Below are 18,123 nucleotides of genomic sequence, written 5' to 3'. Positions count from 1 at the left end.
CAGAGCAGGGAGCCCGATGCGGGACTCGATCCCAGGACCCTGGGATCATGACCTGAGCCGAAGGCAGTCGCTCAACCGACTGAGCCACCCAGGCGCCCAACATACAATGTAATTTTAGCTTCAGGTGCACAATAGTGATTCAACAATTCTATTGGAATGCCTTGATTTTAAAGTTAAGTCACTGCTTAGGTGTGATTCTTATGCAGGGGCATGCCATCAGCATGATGCTTGTGTTTACATTTACCATTACCAAATGAGATAGACTGGAGGGTGAAAGGCTACTGATAGGGAGAACAGTGGAGGATTCTGGAGGCTCGAGAGCTGAGACCAGGGTGGTGGTAGGACCGTCGAAGGGGAGGGAAAGTTTGGAATCAGAATGTATGCTGAAAGAAGAATTGATAAAGCTTGTTAAAACTAGGTGGAATCAAAAACCAAAAAATTAACACTAACAAGTTTTGAGTGTGGGTGACTGCAAGGATGATGGAGAGGTAAAAGAACTGGAAGATGGGAAAGGGTGGAGAGAGGCATAATTTTTTTTTAATGTGATAAATAGTTCAACTTACTTTACTCATGAACTTGTGAAAGTATGTCCGAGGGAAGCTATCCTGTAGTTGGTTGGAAGTCCCTACAGGAGCTCAGGTTAGAGGCAGCACTGGACAGGGGCGGGGTAGGGGAGTGGATATGGTTGACATCAGTCTGGCTTTCCTGTTACTTGTAGCCGAAGCAGTGAGGATGGGAGCAGGGGGCCAAGACCTAGCCTCCGAGGAACCCACTGTTAGGACGTAGGGAGATGAAGGGCATCTCAAGACAGAGAAGGATCCATTGGAGAGGGGAAATAGGAAGGTGCTATGTTAGCGGCTGGAGGAGAATTTCACAGACTTTGGGGGAGCCACTTGACCTGTGGTGCTGGGGAGTCCAGGAAGGTGAGAGCCATACCAGGTCATTGGACTTGGTAAGAGAGGGTAACTGCCAGAGATGGGCTTTCTTTCAGTGGCAGAGGGTCCAGTTGTCTAGTGGCCAGAGGAGATGTGTGAAACAAAGAGGAAATAAAAGTGGAAGAGAAAATGTTGTTCAGAAACTTGTCTTTGAAAAAAGGAAGAAAATTGAGCTGTAGTGTTGCAGACTTAGGAGTTTTTCCTACGGAAGAGGCACCTAAGACAGCTCCTCGAGCCACTGACTGGTCAGAGCAGTCCTCCGGCAGCATCTCCTGGGAGCTGGGTAGAAATGCAGGATCTCTCCAGATCTGCAGAATCAGAATCTGTTTAGCAGCGCCCTGGGTGATGGGTCTGTCTGGCTATGCTGGAGAAGCGTTGGTCTGGGACCCTCAATCAGTCAGAGTTGAGACTGGAATGTAGCTCTCCTACTGCAAGGTGTTTTCCAGGTGACACTGACTTGACTTTTTTCTTCTTTGCTTTTCTTTCAACAGTGTCAGAAGTTTGGACAGTATAACAAAGAAGACCCCACGTCTTTTAGGTTATCAGATTCCTTCTCTCTGTATCCTCAGGTAAGTAATATGTATTTTTTTTAGTATATGTGCTACTGAAGTGAGCACTGTATTTTTTAAATACGAAAAATAAATTGTTATAGGAATAAAACTCTCCGCTCTCAGGCTAAAGTGAAGACTTGGTGGGTTTTGAGGCTCCATCTATAGGTGATGAAGGTTGTTCAGTTCAGGACAGATACTGTGTCTGTGTGCGAGACAGTGCCTCAGCCCTACAGAAGACAAATGACACGCAGGGAGGAAAAGAGAGCGGCTCCCCAGCAACCCCAGCAAAACAGGATTGTTGCTGAATACCACAGCAGAATCTCTTCATTTGTAGAGGTTCTGGGTAGGCAGCTACCTCAGCAGCTGCTCAAGAAAATGAAGCACCTGTGAAGGTGAATATAACAAAATGAGGCCACAGATCATGACAGATATTTAATGATATGTGTGTAGTGACGGTGCTGATCGTACCTGGGAATCAGCAGTAAGGAGCTCCTGTAAATGACCACATCGTGCGCGAACCAGGCATTCGGGAGCCGTTGGACAGTGAAAGGGGGGAGAGGAGTGGACACGGCATGAAACCGCTGTCAGGAATCTGTGTATTTATCTCTCCTGACGTCCTTCCTCATCTGTAAATGAGGAAGCTAGAGCCGGGCTCGGTGGGTGGTTGTGAGGATGGCAAGCCGAGGCGGAGAGTGTTGCCCGCAGGCCCAGGCGCCCGTCAGGCACTTGGTCGGTGTGGGTCCACTCCACAGCGGGGCCCACGACTCTCAGGTGGCCCCTTCACGGGCGCGGCTTTCCCGGAGCCGGAAGCAGAGCCAACTCTTCCCTTCCCTCGGAGATGCCTTAATGAGGAATAAGTGGAGAGCAGCACACTTTCGTTTTTAAATAAATTTGTGAGCACTCACATACCCTAGTAGGAACTATTCTTTTGATTACTCAATTTGGAAAGTGGACACAGGTTTCAGTCATGAACTTGTATAGCTTGAACTCTCAGGGTTGAAAGGGGGCCTTAGAGGTCCCTTCACCTGACCCCTGGCCCAGGGCAGGGCTCTGTGGTCCCTGACGCCTGCGCCTGTGGCCTGTGCTGGGGCAGCGGAGGCTGTCCGGTGTTGCGGAGGGCACCCCAGTCCTGCCAGAGTCCGAGCACAGCTCCGGAGCTGGCTCTGCCCCTGCTGACCCTGGAGGAGGCCCTGAAGCCCCATGGATGTTGGTGTCCTCTTTACAAGGAAGGAGTGGGTCTGGAGAAGTGGTTTGCAGTCTCTTTGAGGTTGTGGAGCCCTTTCTTGGAGAGGACCCCCTCAGAAGCCAGCACATAAGCAGACAGACTTGCAGCTGCTCTGGTTGTGCCCACCCTTACCACCGCTGCTGCCAGGGCACCTTCCACCGCCCCCCATCTTGGGCCCAGCGGACCCGCTAAGACCGAAGAGCACAGTTGGAAAACCACTGAATGGGGTGGTTTGTAAGATTCCTTTCGTCGAGGCATCTAGGTTAGAGGTCAAGCGCCCAGTCTCTGGAGCCAGATGCCTAGAATAAAGCGGTTCTGCCCCTCAGTGTGAGTGGCCTTGGGCAAGTTGCCTACCCCTCAGTTTGCTCACCCATAAACTACAGGTGGTAAGAGAACCTGCTTCGTGGGTATATTAGAAGAATTAAATCATTCTTTCAAGTCCTTTGCGCCTTGCATACAGGATGTATTGATTATCAGCCATGATTATTATGTAGGAACCAATGGTTCAATATTTGGAGTCTCAGGAAGCTTTATACTTCTCAAGGCAGCTCATTTTCATGTTCTGGCGCCTCTTTATCCCAACGTGGGGCTTGAACTCATGACCTTGAGATCAAGACCTAAGCTGAGATCAAGAGTTGGACCCTTGGGGTGCCTGGGTGGCTCAGTCAGTTAAGCATCTGCCTTCAGCTCAGGTCATGGTCCCAGGGTCCTGGGATCGAGCCCCGCACAGGCTCCCTGCTCAGCGGGGAGCCTGCCTCTCCCTCTCCCTCTGCTGCTCCCTCTCCCTCTGCTGCTGCCCCTGCCTTTGCATGCGTGCTCTCTCTCTGTCAAATAAATAAAATCTTAAAAAAAAAAAAAAAGAAACGAGTTGGACTCTTAACCAATTGAGCAACCCAGGTGCCTCGTTTTATTTTATTTTTATTTCTATTTTTATTTATTAAGTATTGGCTCCTCTTTAGAGAGAGCTAAAAGTCTGCCATGCCTCTTCTGATCTCAGGGTAAAGAACATACCTCTCCAGGCTCCTCTCTTATCCCTGTCTTCCCTCCACCCGTGATGCCAGTGCACCAGCCTGAGTGCCTCTCATCTGTAACTGCAGCTGGAGTCCCCTCCCTCTGGCCTCTTCATGAACATCTTTCAGACCCCAGTGGCTTGGGAAGCTTCCTGCTGCCCCTCCATCCCCACCCCATCCTACTAGTACTTTCTGGTATCGTGCTCACAGCTTTTTATTGTGGCTGCCCAGAGTGGGCCTTTTCCTCACGGCACTGTGGCCTCTCTAGAGCAGATATTCTGTCTGCACCCTGGCCCAGTGACTCCAGAAATAAATGCTTCTTTGCCTTTCCCCTTACCTGTGGAAGCTTTGACACACCCACAGGGCCCCTCCCCCTTTCTTAAAAATAATGTTTATAATTGTGGTGAAAAACACCTTCTTAACCATTTTTCAGTGTGCAGTTCAGTAGTTTTCAGTATATTCACATTGTTATGCAGCAGATCTCCAGAACTTTTTTATCCTGCAAAACTGAAACTGTACTTATTAAACAGCAGCTTCCCGTTTCCCTCTTCCTCCAGGCCTTGGTACTACCATTGTACTTTCTGCTTACCGGAACTCATAGGCCTTTGTCTGAAAGTCTAGCTTCTCTTTCAGTGACCTAAGGCAAGCTCGCTGTCTGGGTGTCTAAGAAAGTTACAGCTGTATGCATTTGTCTCTTTTTTTTTCTTTGTAAATGCAGTTCATGTTCCATCTTAGAAGATCTCCATTTCTCCAAGTGTTTAACAACAGTCCTGACGAGTCGTCATATTACAGACACCATTTTGCCCGACAGGATCTAACCCAGTCCCTCATCATGATCCAGCCCATTCTGTACTCCTATTCATTCCACGGGCCGCCAGAGGTGAGGTTTATGTGAATGCTTTTGTCAGAATTGGAATCATGTAATACAGGTTGTTTTTTTTTTCTAGCAAGTTTACTCTTAGAGCAAAGCTGTAAAAAAAAAGAAAACTTTGAGTCTTTATAGTAGTTTAACATTAATTCTGAGTATTAAAAAATACACATAGGAGAAAGTCACAGGACGTATAAAGAAAGCTATTATCTGTGGAAAGCAGGATTATATATTAAAAAAACTTATAAAAATATGTAGATACTTTTTTTTTTCCCAGTTACTTTGGCCCAGTAATTCCATGTCTTGTGCCTGAAGGAAATCCTCTTACATATAGGAAAAGCTTTGTTCAAAGAAATAGGAAAATGAACTATTATAACAGAAGATTAGAAAACAATCCAAGTGTTTAATAGTAGGAAAATAAGTAATCTGAGAAATATTTACAAAGTTTATGTAATGTGATAAAATACTAAATGTTATATGAAGGGGTACCTGGCTGGCTCAGTTGGTAGAGCAGGCGACCCTTTATCCTAGGGTCATGAGTTCGAGCCCCACATTGGGCTTAGAGATTACTTAAAAATAAAAATTAAAAAAAAAGAAGAAAAAAGATACAAGCATCGAATTTAATTATTCTAGAAAGGGGGCAGTACCTGGCTAGCTCAGTCGGCCGAGCATGGGACTCTTAATCTCTGAGTTGTGAGTTGAAGCCCCTCACTGGGTATAGCTATTACTAAAAAAAATAAAATTACATGAAAAAAATCAAAATAGAAACTTTCCTAAATAGTGTATTTTTTAGCATACAAGAATTAAAAACTAAGTGAAAATAAATGATGAATATTTGTTGGACCTGGGGACAAATTTTCAAATTTTCCTTAATGAGTACATTACTTTTATTATTGAAATAGAAATTATTATAAATGGATTTTGTAATAAACTTTTAAAACTCCTATTACGAGTTTTTCTTTTTCATACAGGCATCGCTGTTTTCAGTCAACTACAGCAATAGATTTGAGAGGATGTGTCTCCAATAGATAAAATACATTTCTAACACAAAACTGAGAATGTTTAGAATTATCTCTGGTTCCTGGAGCAAAAGATGTCCTTAATCTCTCTTCCCAGTTGATGAGGGATTATTTGGAGCCTCTTTCTAATACAGAGTTGATACTTAGAACTTCTGGGTCAGGGAGCAGAAAGCAGGAGTTTCCTTAAAGATGGAGAGAGCCGTTGTGCCAGGTGCCATTCGTACGCAGCCTCCTAGCTGTTGTGTAGACCACCCAGGTGGGGGGTGGAGCAGTCGCCATCGGGGGCACAGGGGGAAGACCAACGCCATCTCTCTCCCTTCTTCTTCAGCCAGTACTCTTGGACAGCAGCAGCATTCTAGCTGACAGAATTTTGCTGATGGATACTTTCTTCCAAATTGTCATTTATCTTGGTGAGGTAAGAAGATAACTAATTTCTTTCCTTACTATCATTTTGGCTTTCTTTTTCTTAATTTAGGTTTTTGTGACATTTGGAATAATTTGGGCTTAGAAGACCCGCTGTTTATTAGAATGAGTATAGCGGTAAAATCTTTTTTTCAGGTCCCTGGGGTATTTGTATATTTAGTAATTTTAATTATATTTGCTGTAAGTAAATCTCAGGTGGTCCTTTTAAATCACTCTAACTTACTGCTTTTCGAATTGTAAGACAAGGTCACTGTACTTTCCCTCATTCGACCCTTGACACACACTGCTATCCTTTTGGAGTTACAGTAGAGTTATTAGTAAACAGTAAGTTTGGGGACTCCTGGGTGGCTCAGTCGGTTAAGCATCTGCCTTCGGCTCAGGTCATGACCCCAGGGTCCTGGGATTGAGTCCCGCATCGGGCTCCTTGCTCAGCAGGGAGCCTGCTTCTCCCTCTGCCTGCTCCCCCTGTTTGTGCTCTCTCTCCTTTCTCTCTCTCTCTCTGACAAATAAATAAATAAAATCTTTAAAAAAAACCACCAAAAACAATAAATTTGGGACTGAAATTTTTCTTTGATGAAATAACATGGCACCCTGACCCTTACCCTGGTCTGTGGATCCCTAGGATGACTGTGGATGGCTTTCAGGGGGGAGTCCCTTTCTTCCTCAGAGGGGTTTCCTAAGAAAGGGAATGGCTCCTCTGAAGAAAATCCTTTAACTGAGCATTATGTTCATTGATAAATTCTTTTCCTACTGTTGTCCATTCTTTACCTTCAATAAATTGCTTTGGTGATTGACTTGACTTCCTAGTCTATCTATATGTTAGATGTGATTTCAAATGTTCTGCAAAGGTATACATTGTATTTCAGAATTCCCTTAATAACTTAGGATGAATTAGTTTTCTGATACTAATATGCGTTTTACAGTTTTTAACTTTTTTCAGCATTAGCACCCACTCTGCTAGGCGCTTGCCCATTGGGTGACCAACTGCCGTTCCCACTGGTTCCTATAGGAGCAATAATCATGATGTAGGTTTCTATGCCTTCAGCTCAGCCCTTAAAGACTTTCTGACCACAACCCCCATCCTGTTCATTCACACATTTATTGAGTACCATCTGTGTGCATGCAAGTGTTGGTTTCTAAAGACAAAGACAGTGACATGGTTCTCACTCTCCAAAAGCCCCATATCTGCTGGTTGTGGGTGTTCTGATGAACTCTTGGACCCAAACGAGCTTATGGGCATTTCCTCTATGCCACCAGTCAGTCAGAAATTAAGACCTGAAAAATGTTACTGGAAACTCTGAAAAGGGAAGAGCCGGCTGCAGAAGGAAGCACCTAAAGAGAATCTTCTTCTGGTATCAGACTAACAGTTCTGTTTTTAAAACCCATCGATCACTTGTTACATCCTCTTACTCCATTTCCCCCTCCACTGTTTTCTTTCTTAGTGTCCCCTAAATAACACGTGAAAGCACGTCAGGTTATTTATAAAGTTATATTAATCAGTCAGTGAATATTTCTTGATTTCATGTGTGCACAAGGCATTTTCTAGAGCTGTTGCCAATAGGGATAAAAGAGGGGGAGACACAGTGTCAGCTGAGGTGGGGAGATTGGTTTACCTTCTATGCTGTAGTATATTGCCTTCTACTTGCCTAATGAACACCCATGCATTGATTCTTGCAGCTTTTCTCTCCCCCACCAAGAGTATCCTAACTCAGAGCCCAGGGGAGTTGGGGATGAGTCTGGGTGACACTAGGCACTGGAGTTAGGCGTAGAGGTGTGCCCCTAGGGAAGAGAAAGAGGGGATGGATTCCATGTAGGAAGCCAACAAATCCCTTTCCCTACCAGCTGGAAGGACATGGGCGGCTGGACCCAGTGATGGCAGTGGAGATGGAAAGGCCAGGTGGCTCCTTGGGACAGCTGTTCCCTGGGTGTTTTTAGCTGGTTGGTATGTACAGGTAGAAAGGGAAGAGGTGTGACTGATGGCTCTGACGTTTCTGGGAGAACTGTGTAGGTGGGGGTGTCCTGGCTGCATCTCTTTGCTTACTCATACTTGTCCTACCCAGCTCCCCTTGCTACCCACTGCAACTTGTCATTCTTGACATGACTTCTTCCCTGGAAACAAGTTCTGGGTGGTAGTGGGAGTATTAGAATGTCAGGAGTGTCAGAGAAGACTATTGTTTCTGTGTTTCCACAATGGTTTTGGTTGTTGGTTTATCTTGGTGCAGACCATAGCCCAGTGGCGTAAAGCTGGGTACCAGGACATGCCTGAGTATGAAAACTTCAAGCACCTCCTGCAAGCGCCACTGGATGATGCCCAAGAGATTCTGCAAGCGCGCTTCCCCATGCCACGTTACATTAACACGGAGCACGGAGGCAGCCAGGTGAGTGAGCTGTATTCCAGCTCTCGTGTTCTGGTGGTTTCATGATGTAAATGGCTATATATCCAAACAGCATGGTTAATATTTTATGTGGTGACATAAATTGACATTCAGGCAAACTTCCAAATATGACTTCTTAAATGAGTGGTAATAATACATTAATGTAGAAAGTAGAGGATTGCCAAAATAAAACACTTCATGCTTCAGGAACCCTAATAAATGGAGAGTCATTGGCTTACACTAATGAAATGGGTACCTTTGTGGTGTTAAAAAAAAAAAAAAGCTAATTTAACAAAAGGAAATGTGGTAAAAACTTTTTTCCTACTACACCAATATTAATGTCACCTATAATCTTTAAATCTCTTGTGTTTTTAAAGGCTCGATTCCTTTTGTCCAAAGTGAACCCATCTCAGACACACAATAACCTGTACGCCTGGGGACAGGTAAGAAATTGTCAGGTATCTGGGGAGGAGGCCAGGCTCCTTTTTGAAAAACTAGTTACCAGATGGATCTGTTTTGGCTTTAGAGACAGAATAACTCAGGTATTTTGCTGGGGGGGAGAAAAACCTTTCAGTACCATAGCTGAGACGGGAGGGGGTGCCTCGTGTGGATCCTCTTCTGCAGTACACAGCCTACTATGACAGATTCGGACCAGAGGACAGAACTCTGTGGCGTGACCTGCATTTGGCTCTCTTCATAGACACAGCAACATCTCCCCAGACATCCCCTTGCCCTCCAACCCCACTCCTCTCTTTCCCAAGGGTGTGGGGCAAAAACATCTGCTTACCACTGGCTCTGTCTCCTCCTCACTTTTCAGCCTCTGTCTCCTTTTTTATCTAATTATTCCCAACATTTATGTCTCTCTCAAGTCTTTCCTTTCCCTCTTCTAACTTTGAAAATTAAACTTTCTTTTGAGGTAGTTGTAAATTTACAAGCAGTTGTTAGAAATAATATGGAGAGATTCTCTGTGCTCTTCACCTGCATCCCCCAGTGGGAATATCTTGCACAACCGTAATGCAGTATCACAGTCAGGATATTGACATAGATAAGGTCCAGATACACGTTTCCATCACCACAGGGATCTCTCATTTGCCCTTGTATAGTCACTCTCACTTCCCTCCAGCTTCCACCTCTTCCTTAACACCTGGCGACTGCTGCCGTGTTCTTCACTTCTATGATTCTGGTGGCAGTCCTTTTCTTTAGGCATCTGAAAAATATTTTGCCACTTCTCTTGGCTTCTGTGGTTTCTGATGAGAAATTCATTGTCATTATTGTTTTTCCCCTGTAGGTAAGATGTCATTTTTCTCTGGCTGCTTTCAAGATTGTTTCTTTGTTTTTATCTGTGTCCAGTGATTGTTTACCAGCCTTTTCAGCTCCAGGTCTAAATACCATGTGTTTGGTGTGGATTTTTTTGGATATATCCTACTGAGAATTTGCTTGACTTCTTGATTCTGTGTATTTATCTCTCTTGCCAAAATTGGGTAGTTATCAGCCATTATTCTTTGAATAGCTTTTCAGCCCATCCTCCTTTTCCTTTCTCTCTAGGACTCCAGTGACATGCATGTCAAGTCTTTTGAGGTTCCACAGGTCCCTGGTACCCTGTTCATTTTTTCCCACCTGTTTTCTATTTTTCAGTTGGGTAATTTCTATTATTTTATCTTCCAGTTCACTGATTATTGTCTCTGTTCCTTTTCTTTAATGAACTCACACACCGAGGTTTTTATTTGTTTCTGTATTTTTCAGTTTTAAAACTTTACTTTGGTTTTTCTTTATGTCTACTTCTTTCCTGAGACCTTCTTTCAGGCTGTTTTCTCATTTGTTTCAAGTATTTTCAAGTAATTGCTCATTGAAGCTGCTTTGAAGTCTTTGTGAGATAATTCTAACACTGTTGTCAATTTGGTGTTAACACCTGCTGACTGTTTTTCATTCACTTTGAGATCTTGGCTGTTGGTATGACAAGTGATTTTTGATTGAAATGTGAACATTTTCATATTTGTTATGAGACTCTGGATCTATTGAAATTGGCTGTTTTAGCTGGCTTTTAGTCATGCTGCTTTGGGAGAGAAGTGGGGGAAGACATTGTTTCATTACTGCCAGATAGCAAACCAGGTTTTCCATTGGCCTCTTGACACGACACCTGGATGGGGGACAATTCATTGTTATTGTTACTGTTGAGTGGGGATGGGTGTTCCAGCTCCCCACCTAGTCTCCACTAATCCCACCATGGAGATGGCCTTGTTGGTGTTGGATGGTAGTGAAAGTGCTGACTCTCCACTAGGCCGCCTCTGATACCCAATGCAGGGGGCACGGAGGACATCTTACTACTGCCAGGTCTGGGTTGAAGTGCAGGCTCCCCGAATGGTCTCTACTGGTACCATGGCAATTAGGGAGACGTCCCCCTGGCCGTTGGGGAGGAAGTCCCCAGTGCCATACTTGGCCTTCTCTGAGAGCATCCTGGTAGGGGTGTTGGGGTCCCTTGTTACTGTCTTGTGAGGGTGGCAGTCTATGGTGCTCACTCAGCCTTTGCTGGTGTGGGTGGGGCCACAGTTTTTTCTGTCATCTTTGACTGGATTTATTATCTAACATTTGTTGTGTTGCTAGGCTACACTGGTCCTTTAGCTAGAGAAAGTTGGCTTTCTCTCTGTTTTTGTCTGTGTCCAGTGATTGTTTACCAGCCTTTTCAGCTCCAGGTCTGGGATATATGAGGCAAAAAGGAAACCCAAGGCACTCACCAGTGTGTTGTTCCTTGGGACTCAGGGCCCTGGTTTGTCTGCTCTCTTCTCTCCACCTTTCAAAGTCTTCTTATTTTTTTTTATATAAAATGCCCAGGGTTTCTAGTTGTGTTCAGTGGAAGGAATAGGGAAAAGCACAGGTACTCCTTCTTCCCAGAAGGCATCTTCTTATAAAATTTTAATTATGCTTATATTTTCCTAATAGTAGTACAGTATCATTTTGGAAAATTTGAATATGTTAAAGAAAAGATTAAGAAAGAAAATTAACATTACTTATAATGCCACTATCTAGAGTTAAGTATTTCCAGCTTCTTTGTAGGTAATATAAAATGTGTATATTATGTATATTTTTACTTATTTTTTACAAATTTGGGATCTTACTAGAAATCAAGGTTCCTCTTCAGTTCTTTTCCCTTCACATTACATAAATCATGAACATTTTCTGATAGTACTGATACCCATCTTTTCAGTGGAGATCCTGATCCACTCATTAGTAAATATGCCACCCTACAAGCTTCTGTTGTAAGCATGGCATGAAGAACATTGGGTTAGGTGCTGGCAGAGTGATGGGGAAGGTGAGACACAGGGTGTGTGGCCTGCAGGAGCTCATGCTTGATGGGCAGCCAGACTCTGGGTGAGTCATCAGAACTATGGAGAGGATTAAAGTAGGAGGGCATATGCCCGAACTGTGTAGTGGCAGGGATGGCCTGACCTCAGTGGTTTGGAGAAGGGTTTTGTGGGGAAATTATGCTTCAGTTGATAGAATAGTTAGCTAGGCAGAGGATGGCAGTGGCGAGAGTCCTCCTACCTAGCAGAGGGGCTAACACTGTGAATGTTCCAAGGTGGTGGAAGCGTCCTTAATAATTCATGAATTCTAACCAGCTTTTCAGATACCTGCCAATAAATCTTTACCATTAAATTTCAGGAAACAGGAGCACCCATCCTCACTGATGATGTTAGCCTGCAGGTGTTCATGGATCATTTGAAGAAGCTGGCTGTCTCCAGTGCTTGTTAAGCTGGAAGATGTGAGCAGAACATTGAAGAACACATCGGATTGTGTTCACAATTGCTGATAACGGCTTAAAAACATTCCTTTCACTTTACTTGTGGGTTTTAATAAATAATCAAAGGAAGCATTGTGTGTAACTCTTTAGATTATAATTTATTTGTATTCCTTATTGTGCCCCTCTTCCTGCATCATGAAGTTGTAAGGTCATAAATGTTTTGGTACTTGTAGATGTTTATATGCTTTTTATATCCTAACTTTACAGTTACATAAAATCAGAGGTAATGTATTTTGGCAACTTACTTAGGTGAAAATCATAATGATCAGAAAGGAAATAAATCTGGATAAAGAAAGCACTGGTTAAAATAATGCTAATACAAATTTGATTTCCTGAAGTTTCTGTGTGTGTATGTGTGTGTTTTTAGTGACTCCCCTGAGAGATATTTCCTGAACTTAATCCTCATTTTCTGTCTTAATGTTAACCGAGGGAAAGCTTGAAATATGTGAAACTTTATCATCAAGGCAGAGCTGTCTGGAGTGCACTGTCCCTAACTCACATGTAAACAGCGCAGCCCAGGTAGCCATAAAGAGTGGCTGATGGGCATCAGTGGCTGTAACAGAGTGATAATACGTTTATCTCGGGCATCAAGTAAAATAAACAGGTACTGTTTTTTAATCAAAGTAATATATGCATGGTTTTAAGAAACAAAACAAAACAACGTATCCTAAAGAGCTTTATAATAACAGTTCACTCCTTGAGCCTAGAACTACTCTTTAGAGGTGACTGGTTTTAACCTTTCCTTTCAAGTTATTTGTTGATGTATCAGTGTTAGGCAATATGTCTCTCAATTCCCATTTTCCAGAATGAGGACCTTTCTATACCTTTATTTTTATATTATCAAGGTTGGTAAAATTTACATTCCAACCTATAACTACAGTTATGTCTTCTGTTTCAAAGTTCATTCTGAAAGATGAAAAACTAATAAAGATCATTTACACAGTTGTGATAATGTAAACATTGTCTGTGTTCGAGTCAGGTAGTATTACATTTTTCTCTAAGGGTTTGCTGTCTCAGTCCCTAAACCACTTGAAGGAAAACATTCCCAGTGACAAAATCAGTCACTTACGTTCTTATATTCTAGCACTCCACAGGTTGGTTTGCTTCTTTTTTGCATCATAACTTCATGTATTTGTTCTTGTTTTCCCTAGAGTCTCTAATTTTTTTTTTTGGCGGGGGAAGAAGATTTTGTTTTCTATTTACTCAGAAATTTGAATTTCTTTTTTTTTTTTTTTAAGATTTTATTTATTTGACAGAGAGAGACACAGCGAGAGAGGGAACACAAGCAGGGTGAGTGGAGAGGGAGAAGCAGGCTTCCCGCTAAGCAGGGAGCTCGATGCGGGGCTTGATCCCAGGATCCTGGGATCATGACCTGAGCCGAAGGCAGACACTTAACGACTGAGCCACCCAGGCGCCCCCAGAAATTTGAATTTCTTATTCTACTGAATGAAGTCCATTCTTTATTTTTTTTATAAAGATTTTATTTATCCATTTGAGAGAGAGCATGAGAGCACGGAGGGTCAGAGGGAGAAGCAGACTACCTGCTGAGCAGGGAGCCTGATGTGGACTCAATCCTAGGACTCCCGGATCATGACCTGAGCTGAAGGCAGTCGCCCAACCAACTGAGCCACCCAGGCACCCTGAAGTCCATTCTTTATAGATCACTGATCTCCCCTTTAATCACAGGCCGATTGCTATGACAAGTCATCCAGGAATTTCTTTTGTTTGGAGGCCTGGGTTCTACAATTCCTTTTATACCATAAGTCATCTGCTATCTTAAATTACATGGGAGATAACTCACCGAATCTATTCTGTCTTCCTACTTGACAGCTTTGCTGGGTATACAATTCCAGGCCCCAAACAACTTTCAGAACTTTGGAGCTATTTTTTCATTCATTCGACAATTTGCTATGTATGGAGTATCTTACAGACACTGGGAATGTAGCCAATAAAATAAATTTCTGCTCTGGTGGAGCTTATGTTCTAGTTAGGGAAGGCCAACAATAAAAAAAAAAAATTAGAAGTAAACTATATAATTTATTAGAAGGTACTGAGTCCTCTAGAAAAACAAAGCTGGAAACTCCTATCCATTGGTTGTTGGGCCATCTGGATTGATTCTTCTTTATATTTTGAGTTTGTATTACAGCCTTTTGCCTTTGGTGTGCGTTTTGGGGGCCTTTCCTATCTTAAGGTGCTTAACACATTTTAAATGCCAAGGGCTTTTATTTTGTGTACCTTTTCCATAGGATATTTTTCTTACTTTTTGGATTAAAAAAAAAATAGAGAAGGAGCAGGGGGGAGGAGCAGAGGTAGAGGAAGAAGCAGACTACCCACTGAGCAGGGAGCCCGACACGGGGCTCGATCCCAGGACCCTGAGATTGTGACCTGAACCGAAGGCAGCAGACGCTCAACAGACTGAGCCACCCAGGTGCCCCAGATTTTTTTTTTTTTTAAGTAGGCTCCATGCCCAGCATGGAGCCCAACACAGGATTTGAACTCATAACCCTGAGATCAAGACCTGAACTGAGATCAAGAGATGCTTAACCGACTGAGCCCCCAGGTGCCCGATATAATTTTTAATTGAGATACATCATATAGAAGAGCACAGAAAACTGTATAGAGATTAAGGATGAAACTGTTCCACCTTGGGCCTTTCCATTTCAAATTAACAGAAGGTAGAATGTGATAGACGCACCTTGCACTGGTGTTCTCTTCAGTGACAATGAGTTTAGGTGCTGAGGTAAGGTGGCACCACTGAGTGACCTAATATAGAAACATTGCCATGCAGGTTCTACCTCTGGGTACTGGTGGCCGTTTCCAGAGAGAACATGGAGATGGGGAGTAGTGTATGGAAAGCAGCCATCCTGAGGTGGAAAGCATGGAGCCCAGTGTGCCCAATGAAGACTCTTAAATCCATCTTGAAGACAAGGAAAGCCTCTGACCTCTTAGGCAGGGGAAATGACCAGTTAGGGATTTTAAAAACAGGAGAGTGGCAGGATGGATGCGAGGAAGTTGGAATCCAGGTGAGGCCTGAACAGAGGCAGGTGTTTAGACAGAGGTGGGGTGTTAGGCAAGAGTCTGAAATCAGGTCTCCGGTTTGGGTGATATGTCAATCATTCTCTGAATTACAGAAAAAGAAGGAAGGAGTTCTTTGCTCTTTCTTTTCTAGCATTGATAAATTCAATCCTGGACATTTTGAGTTTAGGGAGCTTGTGAGAGATAACAATGCCCAGCAGGTTGGGAGTAATTAATATGGATTTGCTTTCAGGAGCATTTGGAGCAGATTTCAGTCATTAACAAATAAAGTAAATAATATGAGCAAAGTTGCTCAGGATGAGAAGAGAAGCAATCTTGCAACAGAACACTGATTTTTTTTGTTTTGTTTTTAACAACTTTATTGAGGTATAACTTATATACAATGAACTGCTCCCATTTAAAGTATATAGTTCAAAGAGTTGCTTTTTTTTTTTTTTTTTTTTTAAGATTTTGTGTGTGTGTGTGTGAGAGAGAGAGCACACACAAGTGGGGAGGAGGGGCAAGGGGAGAAGCAGACTCCCCACAGCGGGGAGCCTGACGCAGGACTCAATCCCAGGACCCTGGGATCATGATCTGAGCCCAAGGCAGACACTTAACCGACTGAGCCACTCAGGGGCCCCCAGTTCAATGAGTTTTGACAGATGTGTACACCTATGAAACCACCACCACCATACAGAACATTTCTATCCCCCCAATGGTTTCCTTAGGAGGCAAGTACTGGTCAGCTTTGTCCCACTGCAGGTTGGTTTGTTCCTAGAATTTTGTCTAGTTTCATTTGTTTCTGGCTTCTTTCACTTAGCATAATCCATTTGAGATTCACCATGTAGCTGCATATATCAGTAATTCTTTTTTATTGTGGAGTGGTATACCACATTTTGTTTATCCTTTCACCAGATGATGGCAATTTGGGTTGTTTCCCATTTGGGGCTCTTATGATTAAAGCTCTGTGAACATCCATTTACATGTCTGTGTGGATATGTTTTCATCTCTTTTGGATCAATTACTAGGAATGGAATATCTGAGTAATATGGTAGGTGTATGTTCAACTTTTTAAGAAACTGCCAGTATTGCAAAGAGGTTATGTTCCCACTAGTAAGAGGTCTGATTGCTCCAAATCCTTATAACTCTTGGTATTCTTAATATAAATTTTAGTCATTCTAATAGGTGTGTAATGGTGTCTTGTGGTTTTAATTTGCTTTTCTGTGATGACTAATGATGTCCCTGCACTTATTGTCCATTTCTAAAGGGTGGGAGATACCGAAGAAAATTATGTATTTTTTTTTCTAGTAGATGATCTATATATTTTTTTAATTTCTTTTTTATTCTTATGTTAATCCCCATACATTACATCATTAGTTTTAGATGAAGTGTTCCATGATTCATTGTTTGTGCATAACACCCAGTGCTCCATGCAGAATGTGCCCTCCTCAATACCCACCACCAGGCTAACCCATCCTCCCACCCCCCTCCCCTCTAGAACCCTGTTTGTTTTTCAGAGTCCATCGTCTCTCATGGTTTGTCTACCCCTCCGATTTCCCCCGCTTCATTCTTCCCCTCCCGCTACCTTCTTCTTCCTCTTTTTTTTTTCTTAACATATATTGCATTATTTGTTTCAGAGGTACAGATCTGAGATTCAACAGTCTTGCACAATTCACAGCGCTTACCAGAGCACATACCCTCCCCAGTGTCTATCACCCAGTCCCCCCATCCCTCCCACCCCACCCCCCACTCCAACAACACTCAGTTTGTTTCCTGCGATTAAGAATTCCTCATATCAGTGAGATCATATGAACCCTCCTACACTGTTGGTGGGAATGCAAGCTGGTGCAGCCACTCTGGAAAACTGTATGGAGGTTCCTCAAAAAGTTGAAAATAGAGCTACCATACGATCCGGCAATTGCACTACTGGGTCTTTACCCCAAAGATACAAAAGTAGGGATCCGAAGGGGTACGTGCACCCCGATGTTTATAGCAGCAATGTCCACAACAGCAAAACTGTGGAAAGAGCCAAGATGTCCATCGACAGATGAATGGATAAAGAAGATGTGGTCTACATATACAATGGAATATTATGCAGCCATCAAAAGGAATGAGATCTTGCCATTTGCAACGACGTGGATGGAACTGGAGGGTATTATGTTGAATGAAATAAGTCAAACAGAGAAAATTATGTATTTGAAGCCATGAAAGGACCAGGTGTGGTCAATGGTGGCAAATGCTTTAGAAATCAAATTTGATTATGGCTGAAAAGTAGTTACTGGATATGGCAATTTACTGAACGTCCATGCTGTGCCAAGCACATCACTTTTGCTCTCAAGTTGTTTGGTCTGCTGGAGTGGGGGTAGATTATGCTTTGAATTTAGAAGCGTATGGTTAAGAGACAAGTTGAAGGTGGGCAGAGTCAAAGGAGATGTTCTGCTTTTGAGATGTGGGTAGAGTTAGAGTGTAATTCCGAGGAGGCAGTAAAGAATAGGACCCACACCCCAGTGGAGAGATTACTTTTGACCAGGGGAACCCAAGGCTCACCCGGACTGGGTTCCAGAAAGGAAAATGGGGAAGAGCTGCGGGGGGAGACAGGCATTCTCCCGTATTTGAGAGCTGCAGGAGGAGTGGACTTAATCTTTACAAATACCATCTGAATCCTGTGTAAGGCAGGTGTTACAATTTTCCATGCGACAAGTTTGTTCAGAGAAATCGTCATTTGGTGTCACGTAGTATGCGAGGCTGTCCCTTAGCGGCGCAGCCCGGAAGCCCCCTAAGCCCCCACCTTAGGGTCCAATATCCCGGTGCGACTTTCGGGACTACACGCCCCAGGATGCTTCGGGGCCAGGGCAGGAAGCGGCCTCCCGGGATCGGCTCTCCATTGGAGGTGGCTGCTGTTGTGA

The 18,123-nt window shown here is 43.4% G+C and overlaps 1 protein-coding gene across 3 annotated transcripts in view; it reads left to right on the top strand.

The window, feature by feature from the left end:
• Nucleotides 1-13,148, top strand: part of SEC23B (SEC23 homolog B, COPII coat complex component) — a 39,173-nt gene extending 26,025 nt beyond the window's left edge. For all 3 annotated transcript variants that reach the window (XM_045885362.3, XM_045885361.3, XM_045885363.3), the window contains 6 exons: nt 1,427-1,504; nt 4,440-4,601; nt 5,937-6,023; nt 8,254-8,409; nt 8,784-8,849; nt 12,064-13,148. In XM_045885362.3, the coding sequence (XP_045741318.1) occupies nt 1,427-1,504; nt 4,440-4,601; nt 5,937-6,023; nt 8,254-8,409; nt 8,784-8,849; nt 12,064-12,153 (639 nt within the window). In that variant the 3' untranslated portion in view covers nt 12,154-13,148. The remainder of the gene's footprint in view (nt 1-1,426; nt 1,505-4,439; nt 4,602-5,936; nt 6,024-8,253; nt 8,410-8,783; nt 8,850-12,063) is intronic.
• Nucleotides 13,149-18,123: the final 4,975 nt, after the last annotated feature.

The sequence above is a fragment of the Mirounga angustirostris genome, unplaced genomic scaffold, assembly GCF_029215605.1.
Source record: "Mirounga angustirostris isolate CCGP_5_RB_7025 unplaced genomic scaffold, mMirAng1.0.hap1 SCAF_10, whole genome shotgun sequence".
NCBI classification, from domain to species: Eukaryota; Metazoa; Chordata; class Mammalia; order Carnivora; family Phocidae; genus Mirounga; species Mirounga angustirostris.
The sequence above is the reverse complement of the archived record's forward strand: the minus strand, read 5'-3'. Positions and strand labels throughout refer to the sequence as shown.